At 34.2% G+C, this 19,400-nt stretch overlaps 1 protein-coding gene across 2 annotated transcripts in view; it reads right to left on the reverse strand.

The window, feature by feature from the left end:
* Positions 1 to 19,400, reverse strand: part of LOC150109025 (forkhead box protein K1-like) — a 176,252-nt gene that overhangs the window by 13,698 nt on the left and 143,154 nt on the right. For both annotated transcript variants that reach the window (XM_090411426.1, XM_090411434.1), the window contains one exon: positions 11,730 to 11,912. In XM_090411426.1, coding sequence (XP_090267552.1) covers positions 11,730 to 11,912 — 183 coding nt within the window. The remainder of the gene's footprint in view (positions 1 to 11,729; positions 11,913 to 19,400) is intronic.

Below are 19,400 nucleotides of genomic sequence, written 5' to 3' on the forward strand. Positions count from 1 at the left end.
ATCTGACTATTATTTCTACTGAAGAAAAGAGAAAGAATTAAGTCAGGAAGAATTAATGTGTGTTACATAAGTGATGAGAAAGGATCCTGTAAAAATGAAGAATGGAGTTATATATCTTCAGAAAAGGGCCTTGACAGAGAAAGAAACTGGCTATAAACATTTTGTGATTGTGCAAACAAAGTGTTTAGTCTGGTCTTAAGTGTAAGTTTATTTTAAAAAGGCCTTGGATCCAATTAATTTGTAGTTACTTATGTAAAGTTGTTTGAAGTGTATATATATATATTGTTTTTGTTTTATTAAATGTGTTTATTTTGTATTTTGGTCTTGAGTCAGTGATTATTTGGATTCTGAAAGAAAGAGTTAAGATCATTGCACCAATTGGAGTGAACCCTTGTGCATATAATAACATATAGTGCACTCGGAATTAAAAAAATAATTGTTAGAAACAGAGATCATTCTCTATGGTAGGATTAATATTAAGATAATATCTATGAATATCCTTATCAATATAAAAATCCACCAATTATTAACAATGGCACAGTCAACTACAGGATTGGTTATGACTTAACTTATTTTTAGAATCCAGAAAGTAAATCTTGACTGAAGTAAAATGGCTACAGAAGATAGCAATTTTAGTAGTGAAGTTTCTTTAGTTAAAGATGAGGAATTTTTTAGGTTAATTAATCCAACTTTAGTAATACCTTCTCTCTCAAGTGATAGTAGTGAAAGCATAGAAACATTTTTCAGATATGCAGAAAAAATTAGAGATTTGGGAAAATGGTCAGATTTTCATTTGTTGATTATACTTCGGAATAAATTGTTGGGCAAAGCCAAAACATTCTTAAACACATCTCCTTTACTAAGAGACACTGACAGTTATGCAACTTTTAAAAGTTTGCTAATATCAGAATTTTCAAGTGTAAGAGAATTAGGGCCTAACATTTGGAAAATTCAACAGTGCATTCAAGGTAGTAGGTAGTCTGTTTCAGAATATTATCACAGACTTTGGAGCATTGCTCGTGGATTTAATGTTTCATCTGAAGAGAGATCCTCTTTGGAATGGTTGCTGTTTAATCAATTTAGGCTTGGCCTTAAAAGATAATTTGAAAGAAACAGCATACAAGAAAAAAGTTAAAAATCTTGAACAATGTTTTGAACTTGTTAAAGAAAAGGAAGAGAGACTTAGAGATATATTTCATTCCTCAAACAATAAACAAGTGAACTCTTTTCAATATAATGAAACTCATTCTCCTAGCATTGTGGCTGCAGATAAAGTGAGAGAAGGAAAGCTTCATAAATTAAAAGGTGCTAAGAAACAGTCTAAGGAAATTTCTGTAAATCTAACAGAAAATGTTCCAGAATCTGATTCCAAGGTAAAATTACATGATTTGGGAAAATTAGAGGAACTGAAAACATTTCTGAGTGAAGAAATAGAAAGACAACAGAGACCAATAGTACAAGGACAGGAACTTCTGTTTAAGATGATATCGGATTTAACAATATCCAAGAATACTACAGATAATCAATCTTTTTCTTGTAAATCTAATGATATTGACAGGAATAAAGCATCTTATAGGAGATATGTTCCAAAATGCTTTAGATGCAATAAACCGGATCATTTTGCTAAAGACTGTTATGTTAGAGATAAATCTTGTTTTCAACATAGGAAATCAGAGAATAAAGAAAAATCTGGGAATAATTATTATTCCAATATCATACTGGCAAGGACAGAAATGTCAAACTACTCATTGGACATGGGTAAAGCTAAAGACAGCTCAAACCCTAAAAGAGAGTTTGATGTAGCATTAGCTCCTTATGCTAATGGAGGCAATCCTTTGACAGTTCTACAAGGATTTATTGAAGATGTGCCTTGTGAAATCTTACTTGACACAGGTGCACATATCTCACTCATTTCTTATAGCTTGTTTAGCAAAATTAAATCTCTAATTCCAAATGATATTTCAGTTTTAAGCTATCCAATTAAATTAAAGGGAATATTTGAATCAGAAATTTCAGCTGATAAGCAAATAAATGTTTTTATTTCAATTCCTTGTTTTCCATTGAAAGTTTGTCATTCATTAATAGTTCTTCCAGAATCCTCAAATCCAAATGTACAAGTAATATTTGGAATTGATTTTCTGAAACGTCATGGTTTTGCATGTAATTTTGTTGATAATACAGTGTCCTTGTGTGGACTAGAATGCCGTTTAAACAGGAAATCAGGTGACAATGGAAAATTAGAGCAGTCTCTTGAAGTTTTTCAAGATACTAATGATAATGATCAAGTGTTCAATATTGAGACTCTAAAGAATAAGGAACCTAGTTCACAAATTTGGGAAAAAGATAAGATTGTCCAAGCTCAGAAAGATGATCCCATACTCAAAACTATCTATGAAGCAGTATTGAAGGGTGAAACTCAGTTAGATACATTTTTGAACCTGGAAAACTTATATTTTGATAAAGATGGGTTACTCTTATCTAGACAAATGGAAGATGGAAGGTTGAAAGTGAAAATATTGGCACCAACTCAAATGATTCCTTGGATCATGTACACTTTCCATGATTCAGACTTGGCAGGACACCAAGGATTTTCTAGAACTTGGGAAAGAATAAAGGATCGTTACATCTGGAAAGGTATGAAGAGTGATATACTCACATATGTCAAATCATGCCATAAGTGCCAAATAAGATCCCCTTTTAGAGGAAAAGCTGCATTACAACCATTTCCAATTCCAACTAGACCTTTTCAGGTTGTTGCTATTGATGTGGTAGGTCCACTGCCAATTACTAAAAAAGGCAATAGGTATATTCTAGTAGTTATAGACATGCTAACTAGATTTCCTGAAGCAGTGTCAATGAAGGATCAAACTGCAAAGACTATTGCAAGAAAGTTTTTGAATATGATAATTTGTAGATATGGAACTCCTCAGACCATACTTTCAGATCAAGGAGCAAATTTCACATCTGAACTGTTGTTACATTATGTAAATTACTCAACATTAGGAAGATTTTTACAACAACTTACCACCCGCAATGTAATGGTATGTGTGAAAGGCTGAATAGAAATATAAAGCAAATACTTTCCAATCTGGCAAACACTAAAATGAATGATTGGGACACGTATCTTTCTCAAGCATTATTTGCATGCAGATCTGCTTTTCATTCTGCTATCAAGGAAAAACCATCTTTTGCTTTATATGGTTTTGATCCAATCTTTCCTAATGAACTTGTTTCAGTCATTCCTAATACAGGATACAATGATATAAATGAGTATCAGGAAACAGTAGTAGATAAATTTTCCACTACTCACAGATTAGTAGGTGAAATAAGTAGATTAAGTTCTCAGAAAACTAGGCAGTATATAAATCGTTTTAGAAAGTATAAGTCATTTGCACCAGGTGATTTAGTATTGTTAGATGATAAATCTAGTATAAAAAGAGTTGGGAAATTAGGAAGGAAAGCTTTAGGTCCATATAGAATTTTAGATAATTTTTCTCCTGTGAATTTTAGGATTCAAGATATCAAAAATCCTAGTAAAATTTTAAGTATACACTCTGATAGGTTAAAAAGGTACTTTTTAGGGAGTAGAAATTTAGTTACATTAGGAGACAATATGAATAAAATATTGAAAGATGAGCGTTGTTTTCCTAGTACTAATTGTGCATCTCATTCACAATCAAATAATGGGAAAGGGAATAGGTTTAAAGCTCATAATTCAAATACACAGCAAAGGAGAAAATTTAATTTGGGTAAAACAAAATCTAATGCAGGAAATTTTAGAACTTTCAGGGTACATAATTCAGATAATGTACAATGTAAGAGTGGTGATAATCAAATCGAGTCTAACATGGATGAAATAGTAGCAGAATATCATAGATTAGTTAATATAGAGTTAAATAAGCCAGAGGATTGTGAAAATACCTCTAATTTAGTTAGTAAGGATAAAGAATTTCAACTTGTAGAATCTCAGACACCTGTAGAATTTGATTCTGATGATTCTGTAGATTTAGGGCATAATTCAAATAATTTAAATGAAATATTTGAAAGGTATAGAAATGAAATCTGTAAGTATAGTAAATTAGAAGATGTAAATTCTGAATCATCTCTAGCATCATGTGATTCTGAAACTAGTGATTCCGAAAGTGTAAATAATGATGAGCAAGAATCACATTATTTTTTAAGATCTAGGAATAAGCATTAAAAGTTTTGTTTAGATATAAGTTAAATATTTAAAAAAAAATTTTTTTTTCAGAGAAAGATGAAACTGATGTAAAAATAATCATAATTAAAATTCTGAATATTTTTACGTATTGTTTATGTTAGTATGTTTATTAGTTTTATTTTCATAACCCGCATTGTCGGCACTTGCGATGTGCCCATTATGAAAATTGTTTTGTTAAAAGTGATATGTACAGCAGTTAAAAATTTAATGTACTTACCAGATTTGATATTTGTATTACTTAAAATAATTTTTATTGTAATTTAAAATTATCAAAGGTTGTGTTTTATGAAGACATTCTCTTGTCGCTAACAGATACAACGTGTCAGCCATTTTACAGTACTTAGTTTCTCGCTTGCAACGAAGTGCGCATGCTCGCCGAGAGGTTTGATGTGTGATTGACAGCTGACAAGGAAAGCGTTGGGTATCTGAGTAACGTCTGTAAACAAGAGAGTGTTCGGAAGGAATTGAGAACACAGGCCGGCATATATTTAGGTTCGGAGGAACTTAAGTTTTTTATGTGACAGTCGGAGGAAAATTAATAGTATATTCCGAAAAAGGAATCGTGGAACTATTAAGTTTCAAAGTGGAATAAGTATTGATGAATAAAAGGAAAATATTGCTATATGCATTTTAAACGGAATATTGGAGGAAACACTGATTGAAAGATTTATAGTAGATTCCGAAAAGGGAATCGTAGAACTGTAAGTTTTTTTTTTTATCGGAAGAGTTAAGACTGTCAATAAGCATTTAGTGAATAAAAGAAGAATTTGCTATTTACGTTCTAAAGGAATGCTCCAGAAAACTCTGATTAGGAAGTTTCATCTGTAATTAGGACGCCAGATCTGACTATTATTTCTACTGAAGAAAAGAGAAAGAATTAAGTCAGGAAGAATTAATGTGTGTTACATAAGTGATGAGAAAGGATCCTGTAAAAATGAAGAATAGAGTCATATATCTTCAGTAAAGGGCCTTGACAGAGAAAGAAACTGGCTATAAACATTTTGTGATTGTGCAAACAAAGTGTTTAGTCTAGTCTTAAGTGTAAGTTTATTTTAAAAAGGCCTTGGATCCAATTAATTTGTAGTTACTTATGTAAAGTTGTTTGAAGTGTGTATATATATATTGTTTGTGTTTTATTAAATGTGTTTATTTGGTCTTGAGTCAGTGATTAATTGGATTCTGAAAGAAAGAGTTAAGATCATTGCACCAATTGGAGTGAACCCTTGTGCACATAATAAAATATAGGTACACTCGGAATAAAAAAATAATTGTTAGAAACAGAGATCATCTCTATGGTAGGATTAAATATTAAGATAAATATGAATATCCTCAATATAAAAATCCACCAATTATTAACATTTGTATGAGAAATGGACCAAAACATGAAGAAATTTAGCAAAGTACATAAAATAATATGAGCTGCAATTGCTTGCTGCTTGCTACAGAGAATGTGATGCAGAAAAGAAAAGAATGACTGTGCATAGTAAAGTTGGATGTAATGCCCATAAGCAACAAAGGGGTTTAAACATTTAATGACTTTTTTTTTATTTATTAATTCTTTTTATCCTTTTTATTTTATTTATTTTTTGTTGTTGTTATAATAAAATACAGAGATTTTTTTATCAGTTATGAAAAACCACATCATGTAAATGCCTTCCACTTTTGGCGTCACAAAGAGGGGCCCTTGCTATAGCAAGTTCCACGACAGCTGTTAACGTTTCTGGCAGCGACCTAATTTCTACATGAATGTTCTTCTTCAGCTATTAGAGTGTCTGGGGCTTGTTCACATACATTACATCCTTCAGATAACCCCACTGGAAGAAGTCAGGAGCCATCAGATCTAGAGAACGTGATGGCCAATTAATTGCAGACCCTCATGAAATTTTTCGCTCACCAAAAACATGCCTTAGAAGTTCCATTGTGGCTCTAATGGCAGCTTGTTGTTGGGTTGTGTACTTTTCCATGATTAATTTCCCAAATGTTCCTTAGAATACCTGGGGGGGGGGGGGGGATTAATGATAAAAAAAATCATTCAGAGAGTCGATATCCAATCCATCTAACCAATATACTATTTATTCCCATCCTCTACAGCTTTATACCAACTTACCATGTGGTAATCTATTAAATGATTTTGCAAAGTCCAAGAATAGCACTGTATATGATTCTCCCTTATCATAAAATGCAAGTAAATTGCTAAAACAAGACCAACCCTTTACAAATCCATGCTGACCATCATAAAGAATACATCAACACAATTTTGTTCTATTCCTAAACAATCCCTCCAATACTCAGACTACAACTATAGTCATACAACTGGTCTATAATTAGAAACAAACTTCCGTCCTAGAGCCATGCTTGGAGTGGTACTATTTTGCCTTCTTTCCATCTCTTAGAAACCTTATTCCCTGCAAGACAAGTTATGCTCTTGACCTGGTAATTAAATTACCAGGTCAAGAGCATAACTAACTGTTGTGCTCATTCCTTAAAAATATGCAGTGATATGTCATCATCCATTCCCACAGCTTTATTAACATGTAACCCAATCAACACCTGATACACCTCTGATTCTTTCACTTCCAATCCTCTTAATACTTGTCTCCCTTCTACATGTTGCATGACATCATTTACAAACCAGTATGATAAAAGTGGTCATTCAATAATTCCACTATATCCTTTACAACAATCACTCTGCTGCCATGACTCTCCACCAGTGTCAATCTGCCATAATTATTTTTCCTCTTGCTTGCCATATAGCAAAAGAATTCTCTTGAATTAACCTTGGCCTGATCAGCCAATCTCCTTTTATAATGCACCATTTCTTTCTTTGCCATACCCATCACCTTCTTGGCCTGCAGTTTATATGCTTCATAGATCTGATCGCTACCATCTTGTATCTCCTCCATAACTTTTTTTTCTTTTCCAACACAGCTTGTTTGATTTCACTATTCATCCATTTCACTCCTGCTCAATTTACTCACCTAACTCCTGGAATTCAGTTATACATTCTTGTGTGAGATGAATGAATTTTCTTATGAATTTCCATACACTGTCAACATCTCTTCTGGACAGCTCATCTACTCAACATACTGATGTTAGCTGACTACAGAGCTTCCCATAATCACTCACTTTATAATTCCACATGTATCCTATTTTGGCTGTAATCCTCTTCTTGTTTCACCACTTCCTAAACAAGTACCTCATGATCACTCTATCCAACTGGCCACAGTGTTTAATGTCTCATTAACAACTACATCTTGTGAAGTTATGACCAAATCATCCAATACACTAAATGAAGTCTCTAGTTGCTTCAGTCACATGCTATTTAAGATATTTATCTCTCAGATATTCAACAAACTCACTCTCCTTCCCATATGCTATCTCCTCCTTCCATTCTACATTCCTGCAATTAAAGTCTCCCATCAAGATTACTTTTGTTTTACATGTCCAACCAATTTGCCTAAACTTTTCACAATCAGTATTCTGTACATTCCCTGGCCTATAACAGCATCCTATCAGATATACTAGCCTGTTAATTTCAACTTTACACTATACAGATTTAAAAACCTGCGCAAGCATCATCAACTTCCACAATTTGTGGATACTATTCCTCTGCAATCATTAATAGTACTCCCTGCCCCCATCTCCTTTTCTTACCTTCCTATCCTTCCGAAACATTGTATATTCTTCCATATCTATTCCCTACATCACATCCTCAGGCAACCACATTTCACCTATACTGATTATCTTTCGACATTCTGACTCAATGCAACAAACTCAGCTCTCTAATTTCGAATACTCCTTACATTTGTATACAAACATAATAATCCCTGTGTCGTGAGGCCATTAACATTCTCTACTCTAGCCAGCAACTGTACCACACCTCTCTTCAATCTGACCACCACTTCCATTTCTCTGATCCTGACTGATTGCCATTCATATCTGCCTCATTCCTCACCTTTATGCATTCCATCACCCAGTCCTGATGCAATCATACATTCAACCTCATATCAATCTTCCTCTTGTTGTATAACCTGTTTGGCTGTGCTATCCTGTTTCACACGTATCCTTTGATCATTAGCTATATTAACTTCTTGTTATATTAACTGTCTTCTCAGCTAACAATAGCCTTTCTAAATACCCAACACCAAACCCATTCAAATACATCCCACTGACTTTAAACCATTCCAGTTTTCCTTCAAATTCACTCCACAGATTCACAAACTGAACCTCCTTTGCTTCACACAACTCAGCCATCTTGCTACAACATCTGTGCTCTCCTTCTCAATTCACTATTGTCATATCTGAGCAACACCCTAATGAATTTTCCAAGAAAACTATTATTCTTTATCTGCTGCAACAATTTCCTCGAGTCTCTATAAGAATTCTTTTTTCACCAACTAAGTCATTTGTGCCAACTACTGCTACCACTAATTCTGATGCCTGCTCTTTCCTTCTCTGCAAAGCATTAGTTATTGGTTTCAGTAACTAATAACTAATGCTTTGCAGAAAAGGAAAGCATTAGTTATTGATTTCAATGTTCCACCAGGAAAGCATGTGTCGTGTACTTTATTAGTTGTCACAACTCTAATGATCTGGTCCCCTGTATAATGATATATGATTATCCTTTGACTCTTTCTTTGTAATATTAACTTCCTCCTCCTTATTCACATCTGCCAATCTCATCTTCCAGATGCTTCATTTCACTAACTCTTGCCTAAGCTCTTCTACTAGAGTCCTGATGCTAGGTCCCATTTCTAAACACTCCAACCTACCACTTTTTTGCATACATTAATGCTTTCCTTCTTTTCGTTCATTCTAAAAAAATCTTTCATATTTTTCTGTGCATACATGAAACAATTTGCACAATGCATCCACTGGGAAAAATGCAGAATAGAACTGAATATGTTTCATTATTTATTACAAATTATATTATAATTTGTACACTGTAGTATTTCACTATAAACAAAGAGTAAAATCAGTTAAAAATGTAACAAAATAGACCTACACATTTTAGCAATCAAGGATGTTAATTGTCAACATATCTTATGGTTTTCATCAGATATGGTTTTAACTTCATTTAGAGAAAATGCACCTAGAAAGTATGCAAAATTAGTAAAAACAATGCAGTTAGAAAATGTAATTTCCCCCCCTACAGTATATGGATAGGCATTTAGAAAAAAGAAAAAAAAAACATAAGTAGAAAACATAAATAAAGTACCTTCATGCTTTGAATTTAAAGAAAGTATAAGGTTACTTTATGTATGTTTTTGAGTTGAATCCCCCTCCAAATGCATATCCCTTGTAAAAAAATAAAGGAAATTACTTTATAGTATTTGTTTTCATGCTTTCTAGTACATATTTTAGCAATTCTGCATACTCTCTAGTTGCATTTTTATCTAAATCATTATCCATATCTCCTTGTAAAATAAGTCAGAACTAACAAACCTAAAGACACAGAAGTCATATTTCCCATATACACCTTTTCACTACTTGTATATGGAAAATATGTCTTCTGCGTTATAACCTTGGTATTGCTTCTGGATCTGGCTCCCCACTGGTGGGACCTTAGCAACGGTAGAGCCAGTCTATGTTGAGGAAACCTTCCCATAATGCATAGCATTATACACACCTGAAAGGATATGTGCTTTACATTATGGGATACTAAGGCTAATGTGAAGTCATTTAGCTTTCATATACAAGTTAGCCTAGTCTTGAAGATACATCACATGCAAACTTTGTTTGCTTACACTTGGATAAAGGATTAAACAAGAATATAATTTCTTGGCATTTTTAATATGGACAGCAGCATTGTATTGTATTTAACACAATTATATTAAAATCCACTATTTTGCTTAAAGGCAAATGTTGGTTACATAGTGAATGGTGGTCTAAATACAGACATCTATCTTTAGACATTTATCTTGCAGAGCATGCTATCACCACCAGACACTGAATTCTTTGAAAGAAAAGATGTTTATTGCTAAGGATTATTTTTGTTCACAAGGAGTTGGTAGAGCAAATAGTCCAGCCTCTGACATGTTTGTCAGCAGTTTGTTTGTCATTTCCGTAAGTGTTGTATCCCAAGAAATAGTGCCATCATCATCGCCTTAATTGAGAGGGTGACATAATGGGAGTGTTCTACCGCAATGCAAAGGGCATTCAGGGAGACCATGAACTGTTAACACAAATGGGAATCAGCAATTTTCTCCAGCATATAGCTGTGCTGGAGCAAATGTTATAGCCTCCAAACTGCAGTCAAAAGCAAACAGTGGTAAAACTTGGGATACCGAGGTGATCACTACAGAAAATACTTAAGGAGCTGGATGCCTTTTAATATGTCATTCAGGTAGATACAGCAACGGATTACACTGCATGGTGGGAATACTGTGTACACATGCTGGCCAATCTATGAAGATCCATCCTTCCTCCATAATATCTGGTTCTCACACGAAGTGCATTTCCATCTAAGCAGTCATGTAAATAGATGAACCTACTGGTTTCTTGGTTTCTCAAGACCTGAATTTGTCCAAGAGAAACCTCTTTACAGCGAGAAGGTCACCATATGATGTGCAGTTTTCAGTCATAGCATAATTGGGCCTTACTTCATTGAAAAGGGTTGTATAACTATGACCCTGAATAGTGAATGCTACATCAAGAATACATTACTTTCATTCACCCAGGATTTCAATAGGATGTGTTGTGCAAAAAACATTCCATTTCATGCATAAGTATTCCAACAGGATGGAGAGCAACTGTCATACATCACATGATGCTAGAACCTATTTATCAGAGCACTTCCCTGGGAGGCTCACAGAATTCCCATACCCTTCATGCTCTCCTGATCTCGCATCACTCGATAACTTCGTTTCGGGCATGTTTAAGGAATGGGTATACCATCATGACCCGCCTTCAAGCCTTGATGAACTAAGCGATATAATTACAAGATGACAGAGAACCTTTAAAGGTGCCATACTAACTGAGCTTTTAATTTAGTACATCATTGTTGAAATGAGTTGTGAAACATCATTGTTGAAATTGGTGTGATTTTTCCTCCGATCTCAGTTTTTCATCCTTAGACAGGCTGATTAGTGTGTGTGTGTGTGTGTGTGTGTGTGTGGAGGGAGCAGGGATTAATAACATTTAATATATAAAGCTTTCTAATTAGCTTCTGCATCCCCTAAGAACAGGAGTATTATGTCTGTAAATTTGCATGTGTTATTTTCAGGAGGGGGAAAAAATCAATTTCAATTGGAAAGTTCTTTGTGTCACTGACAAGAAATGAAACCAACAGGCAACTGCAGCTAGTTCACTTGCTGAATATTATCTTCTAAATTAAAGTTTTGTTAAAATTTTATGTCTTACCATTTATAGTTAATTTATGCAAGTGCTGCAAAAGTCTATTTTGCTATTTGCATGTAATTTAATGAAAAAAAAATCTGTTATGTATTAAAGCATTTAATATAAGAGGACAGTTAGTAATTTGTATTATAACAAAATGTGTTCTTACCGGAATCCTGCCTTATGTTTTCAAAATGAGGACCATTGCTTAGCACTCCATTGGTAACCATAGTAACAGGTTGTGATGCTACTACAACTTTGGACTTCCCTGACAATGAAGCCAATAGCTGTGAACTGCTAATTGTTGGCTGACCAGAAGAAGTTCCACTAGTTACAGACAGATAGGCTGAACCTGATAACAAATAATTGGGACCACATTACTGTTTTGCAAATTCTACTGTCAAAGGATATCAAACAACAATAATATATCAAATAATTGATCAGTTATTTTTCTTGCAATTTTTTGTGTAAAGCATTACCTTAAAAAAACTTAATTTTCAACACTGGAGAGAAAGTATAGAGACAATAAAATACATGATACAACTCATGTTGTGTCATCCTTTTCTTTTGGTACTTTGGTATCAACATATTCTAGATGTCTGAAGAAATTACTCTGAAAGATGGTTAAAATTAAATGAGCGGTAACACAACAGTATAAGAAAATATTCAAGAGGAATGCAATTAGGAATACATGTCATTACTTAAAGGAGAAAGGTTATCAGAAACCTGAAATGTAGAAAGGAAGCTGAAGTATATGCTATATTCAACCAGAAATGCTCATATATGGAGGAATAAAAGTTTTCCAGTGTGCAACACTGCATAATTCACATAGCCTGATCAGAAGATTGAATTGAATGAACAGAGTAAATCTCACGTTGTTCCATCTATACGGAAGAATTTTCCTACTGAGTGATCCAGGTAAGATTTTTTTGTAAGAGAGGGCTAAGAAAAATTACTGAAGAGAAACTTAGGGGAAGAACAAGTTGGGTTTGGGCCAAACAGAAGTGGTCAGGATCAAATTTTCACTTTAAAACAAATAACTGAGACAAACAGTTTAAGACAAGTTGGTAAGGACTCAAATGAATAAATTTATATGAAATAAGAGTGAAATTGGTCAAAATACTAAATTAACCTGCATACATGATAGTGTTCAAATCAATTTAACTTATGGATTTGAGAATGAGATTTCAGACTAAGGACAAGAGATATGAGAGCACTGAGAAAAATTAGGAGAATGAACTTGACATACAGTAATGTGTGATCATGTCTAATCAAAGGTGATCACACATTAACGTATGTTGTGCCATTACTGTGCGGTCATGTTATTAAGAAGAAATGGCAGCAAAATAGGTATTTATTCAAGGATGGAGGGAAAAAAGATCCAGAAGAGGACCAAACTCTAGGCTGGGTGCAGTTATAAGCTTGGACCTAAATATGATTTGACAATATTGGAGTCCAGACAAATAACAGATCAATTCTGGAATAAATTTGTCAACAGGAAGTTAGTAATAATGTAAACTCATCACACAGTACTATCATAGTATCCTGAACATCCCTTCAGAAGGATACACATCATGAATTTCATGATGATGCAACTCACTATAATACTTGCAAATTTTTGGAACATCAGTGTGCTGTGATAAGCAATATATATAAGACAAGTCAACCTCACTTTCCTGTTTTATGGCTTGTTTCCATAAATGCTCTAAAGAGGCAAGAGGATTGATTTATAAACATACCTTCCCTAAGTGAAAGAAACACTAAACAGGCCTCTTGGCTGTAAATCAATTTTTGATACTGAATGAAACACTGCTGCTCTGCTTGCTTACTGAAAGCCTGAATGCTTATTACTATATTTTACCTTTAGAGCAGTGTCTAATTTCTGCCTCACCCTTTACAGAGGACACTATTCATGGGTGTGTTCAAACTATCATAATTAACATGGCAGTAAAGCAGTTCTCAGGCCAGCCACTGAATGCTGCTAGATACTAGAGGATTGAACATAATGTGTATGTCAGGAAAGTAGGGGGGGTGGACGCAGTAATCGGATCACGGAAAAAAGGCACAGAAATTCTGGATATTATCCCATTTCACTGTTTGGGTAATCAGATTAGAAAATCAACCTTCAGAGATGAAGGTAATTCAAGTCACTAAGATCAGCATGGTGATTTGAATTAGCAAAGCAATAAAGGCAGCAAATAAAAGCAAAATGAGACAAGGCAATTTTATTCCAGAAATGATCATATAAGAGGAAATTCAAGGTTTTAGTAATTTCTAGCATAGAATATTCAGATGTGATTAATGCAGATGTTCACAAAACTATCCAAACTGATAGTTTAGGTTGCCTTTAATTGTAGAAGATGATATGCTCTCATAGTCTGATTCTGCTTTTTTTGCCATTCTGGTCACCACCTTTCTCTTTGAATTTCCTCCACAGATTTTTCTTTTTTTGTAGCTCCTGCTTAATAATGCTATTTGTTCACTTGACTTATCCTATAGGTATGCAGTTTGCTATTACTTCTCTCACAAAACTATCCTCCAATTGTTGAATAAACCACCAAGGAAAATCACCTCCCACTATACTGTGAATAACTCTTCACATGCACATTCAGATCTTTTGTCAAAAAGCCATCAGAAAAGTCTCCTAGTTCCTATATAATATCTCTTGCTTAACTAAAAACTTCAGTTACAGAATTAACACTCCAACCTATATAAGCTGCATTACTCATTCAGCATCTATTCAACAGTTAAGTCATTATCCAGCTGCTTTTTTTTTTTTAAAAAAAAAAAAGGGAAATGTGGAAGCAAGCAATTATCCAGTTGTCTTTGAAAAGGAAAATAACTCAATCCTTTGGGGAAATAAGGAAAATGGTTTAATGAGTGACCATCAATATCAATTCCCCTACCCTCATTTCACAACAGATCTCTTAGCCAACCTTATGTACCTTTGGATACAAGCCATGGAAAAGTTAGGAGAAACTCATGTGGTTACTCTCGACATTTCCAAGAAGTTATGTTCTTCTTTTCTCCTTGACTGACAACTAGGCTACCTGTATATGGAGGCAGATGACTTCTCATAAAATTGTCCTAGTATCCCATAATGCACAGAACACTCAGACATGTATTATAGGAAGGGTTTTTATTGACCTTTATTGAGGTCTCATCAATGAAAATACTCCAAATTAATAGCTGTTAAAAGTTTTTTTTTTTTCAATTGGTTACAAAGTAAACTGACCTGTGTAGTGTAGATCCATCTCATGATGCATAGCAATGTACATGCCCAAAAGGAGGCGTACTGTGCACTATGGGAATTTGAAGTTATCTACAAGTAGCCTAGTTGTCAAGATATGTCATGCAAAAACTGTTTGCTCAATTACATAAAATTAAAACAAGAATATAAATTGAAGTTTGGTCATGTTATTATGAAGCTCCTGTAAGATTGGTGATTTTTTTTTTTCTGATTTACTGAGTTTTCTTAAATTTACTGGTGTATTTTTAGTACTTTATAATAGTTTTTAGTAGTTTTATTGTATTTAGTGCAATTAGTAATATAACTGTAGACAATGTTCTCTCCAAGCATGTGTGTGCAAGCACTGGTTCAAAAGCGAATGTACTCACCTAGTAACTGCACCCACAAAAGTTTTGCTTTCAGAATACAGTCTTCTAATATATAATTAATAATTTCTGAACATACCATAAAAATGAATTATATGATAAACCATGCTTGTCACTTATTTTATTTAGTAATTCTCCAATGTCTCCACTCCAATGTCACTCTAAGTGATTTTCAACTAGTGTGCTACAAAGGGTCTGCAGATGTGCCATGGGAATTTGAGGGAGGATCGAAAAGAAACGAAAAAAAAGTGAGGGCAGGAAAATCATCAACGTAAATTTTAGAAGTACTGTATATTTTTCATAAAAGGCTGATAAAAATGAAAACAATGACACTTTAATAGAAAGAAAAAAAGTTCTTACAGTAAAATTCCAAGCACTTCCATCCCTATTGTTCCTGTATTTAATAATTCTACAATGTACTTTTGCCACTTTACCTTTTATCACTGTCAATCCAGCTGTTTTTTGGATTAGGCATGTGTCATTCCATATGAGTCTGCACTAATGCATTTTTGTTTGTTATTGCTCTTTCGTTCCAGTTATTTTCTTATTTCTGAATTTGGTTGCCTTTTATTTTTGTTTTGTTTATTTTATGACTTATCAGACATGGACAGATTTATAAAAAAAACATAATTGAAAATCTTTTTTCCAGTATTATTCCACATGGGATAGAATAATTTTTATTGATCACTCTACTAATGTCACAAAAATTTTTGTGTTTCTCATTATCAGGAGAAATACATGAATAAACTAAAAATAGGTCATAACAGGTAATATACATATTGAAATATTTAAAAAAACAGGAATAACAATGGAAAGTGCACATTTGCTATGATGCTGGTTCATGGTCTCTGCGAACTACTGGTTATTGCATGCATGTTATGTTGAATTAGAGAAGACCAGTCTTGATGTAGAATCAACTCTTGTTTTAAGATGCACTGTGTTAGATCTCGAGCGAGGAATTTTCATTAAAAAAAATTATTTCATTCAAGATCTAACATGAATAAAATAACAACTAAGAGATACTTGTACTATAGTAGGAAAACAAATTGCAAGAGGGAGCATAAATGAATAACTTTAATGTGAAGTACAAAGGAAAGATGAATTTTGTTTATCTAAATAGAAATTCCATTTTGTAAGTTGTAGCCATCAAATTGTAGTCTATGTGAACTGTATATCAAGTGTAAACAAAGGTTCAAAAGTTGTGTGCTAGCCATCCAGTTTAGCGTAATGCCTGAGGCGAAGGCTTATGTGGAAGGCAAACTGAGCCCGCATCCCCTGAAAAGAGCACTCCTCGAGAAGCAGAGTTATGACGAAACAGCTTAAGGGCACAAGGGAAAGTGCCGTGTGAAAATTTCTGCAGCAGAAAAGTGGGCGTAACAGAGATAGAATAAATAAGGATTCGCACAAGTTTCAATCTCTCTGAAGTTTGTTCCTGTTCTCGCTTGGACCTGTGATTGCTGACCAGTGGCAGGTACTATGATGTCGGACGACGAGCTCTCCCCTGTGGATGCTTGATGGGTACTGGATGGACAGTATGGGAGAAGTTGGCGTCCACTGTTTCGGGCCGTCGGTAGAAGTCCTACCGGAAAGAGGCAGTGGAAGAGTTTTTCCCAAAGATGGTAACGCTGACCAGAGTGACCCGCTAGAGATAGAGATGAAAGCTAGCATCGCTAAAGTGCAGAGAAAGGCCTTATCGGATGAATAACATGACCTCCACGTGGATGCAACCTGTTGAAAGTGTAGAGTCGTATCCAACAAAAGAAGTCGGACCAAGCGGAGACGGTAATCAAACACAGTGATGGTAACGTACAGAACTTTCTTACTTATTTTCCAATTGTATTAGAAGAAAAGGTGAATCAGTTTCTAGTGGAAAGGAAATTATGGACAGATACTTAGGGAACTTTGAATGACTAATATGCTTAGCAATTTGTTGGGTTTTTTCCCATTAGACTGGTTGTCTGAAAACTTATGCACATGTGTGTGTGCCAAGTTAATGTGAGGAGCTAGTATTGTAGATAGAATCTAATAAGAATTTGTATTGTGAATGTTATGAGTATCATTGATTAACTTAGAGGCTAGAGTTGTTGATTATTTATTAGAATGTTCACTTGTATTCGCCAGTTTAATTTAGTGTCTAATTGATTAAATTCTTGTGTATGTTTGATCTAAATGTAAGTGTTCTAAGATCCTAATAAACATGTTTTGTTATGTAAACCTGAGTTTTGCCTGAGCATGAGGCCAACCTACCACTCATAAAATCTGAACCTATGCGAAAGGAACATGACAGGGGAATTCAGAACGTTTGAGTCGCAACTGCAAGCTAAGAATCCTACAGATGTTGTAGAGCTTTAGTAAGATAAAATAGGCATTAAGATTCTGGGAAGTCTCTCTCTCTGAACAAGGATTTTTCTGTTCTAGGACTCTGATTGATGCAGCTTCAAAAAACAAATTTGTCAGCGTCTGAAAAGGAGACAGCCCCAGAACGAAAGTCTAGAGAATTCATTCTTAGTTGGTGACCAATTTTCACTTTCATAGGGTAGTTACAAAAGGGTGATTTGGAGTTTTAAGGTTAGGAAATTCTGGAAAGGATAGATCACAGTATAGGGAAGGAAGTTACACAAAGGAAAGCATTACTTTTTTTAGAGAAAACAATGTCGTAACAACTGTTTAATCATTTCAGTTGATTTCTTGAATGCTTGAGAAAAAGTTGCAATTTATGTGGAGCATTTTGGTTTGCTCCCATAATAATTGATGCTTGGCTATTAAAATCATAATAACGGAATTAACTCACGTAAAATATTATTTATTAGTAGAATTTTCGCCTGAGTATCATAGGCATCTTCAGTATGTGAAAAGGCTGATTAAACAATAAATGGCAATTCCAAAAAGGCACCACCTAATGTAAGACAACTAAAAAAGGTCATTAAATTTCCTAACTTATTTAAAAAACAAAACAAAAAAGAATTAGATAAATAAAACACACACACACACACACACACACACACACACACACACACACACACACACACACACACACACACACAATTAAAAGGTTAGGAAAAATTAGCTGATTTAAAAAGTACTATCTCCCACAATGGGGATAGACATAGACCATCGGATCTGACTTTTGTGAAGGATTCTCGTCTTGTTCCAATGAACTCTATATCCAGTGTTGATGGCATGCTCTGCAAGTCCAGACTGTTCAGGTCCATAGTATTGAATATAAGACTTGTGTTCTTCCAGTCGAATAAAAGCAGATCTTTCTGTTTGTCCGAAATAAGATAACCCACAAGAGCAAGGAATCTGTAGACACCTGGATGACTGAGATGAGGAAGCTTGTCCTTTGGAGAAGTGAGAAAGGTGGCGATTTTTCTGATGGGTCGAAAGGGAACAAAAATATTTAGTGGTTTTAAAACTTTTGCTATGCGTTCACTAATGCCTTGCACATAAGGGACAGGAATATGCATTATTTCTTCTGTATTTGAAGAGGAAGATCTATCAAAACTACTCATATCTCTTTTGATGAAAGAATTCTTATATCCATTAGATAGAAAAGAGGAAATATTATATTGCAATTCTTTCTGTAATAGTTCTTTTGAAGAACAAAAGGGGTGGGCCCGATGAACCAGTGTTTTAATAGTTCCTGCCTTTTGACTGGGATGGTGATGAGATTCAGCATGGATATAATGGCCTGTATGAGTCTTCTTCCTATAAACTGAGAAATGTAGGTTACATCTGGTTGGCAAAGAATTAAAAGATCTAAAAAGGCTAACTGCTTATTTACTTCTACTTCTAAGGTGAACTGGATCCTTGGATGAAGTGCATTTAATTTAGAGAGAAACTGTTGTAATTCATCAGAAGAGCCATTCCAGATAGCAAAAATGTCATCTACATATCTGAACCAATGAGTAGGTCTAGGCAAAATGTTATCAAAAATACTTTGTTCAAAGTGCTCCATAAAGAAGTTGGCAATAGCAGGAGAAATAGGATTGCCAATTGCTGTTCCTTTGATTTGTTGATATAATTTGTTTTTAAAGGAAAAATAACCAGAATGCATTACAAAAATGCATCAAATATTTTTACAATGTCTGAAGGAAATTCTTGTTACAGTAATTCAATGGTCTCAGATAAAGGAACATTAGTAAATAGTGAAACAACATCTAAACTAATTATAGTTTAGATGCTGTTTCATTATTTACTAATGTTTACTAGTGAGTAAATTTGA

Source organism: Typopeltis vanoorti, chromosome 2 (genome assembly GCF_054136105.1).
Source record: "Typopeltis vanoorti isolate ZY-2024b chromosome 2, IOZ_Tvanoo_1.0, whole genome shotgun sequence".
Classification (NCBI taxonomy): Eukaryota; Metazoa; Arthropoda; class Arachnida; order Uropygi; family Thelyphonidae; genus Typopeltis; species Typopeltis vanoorti.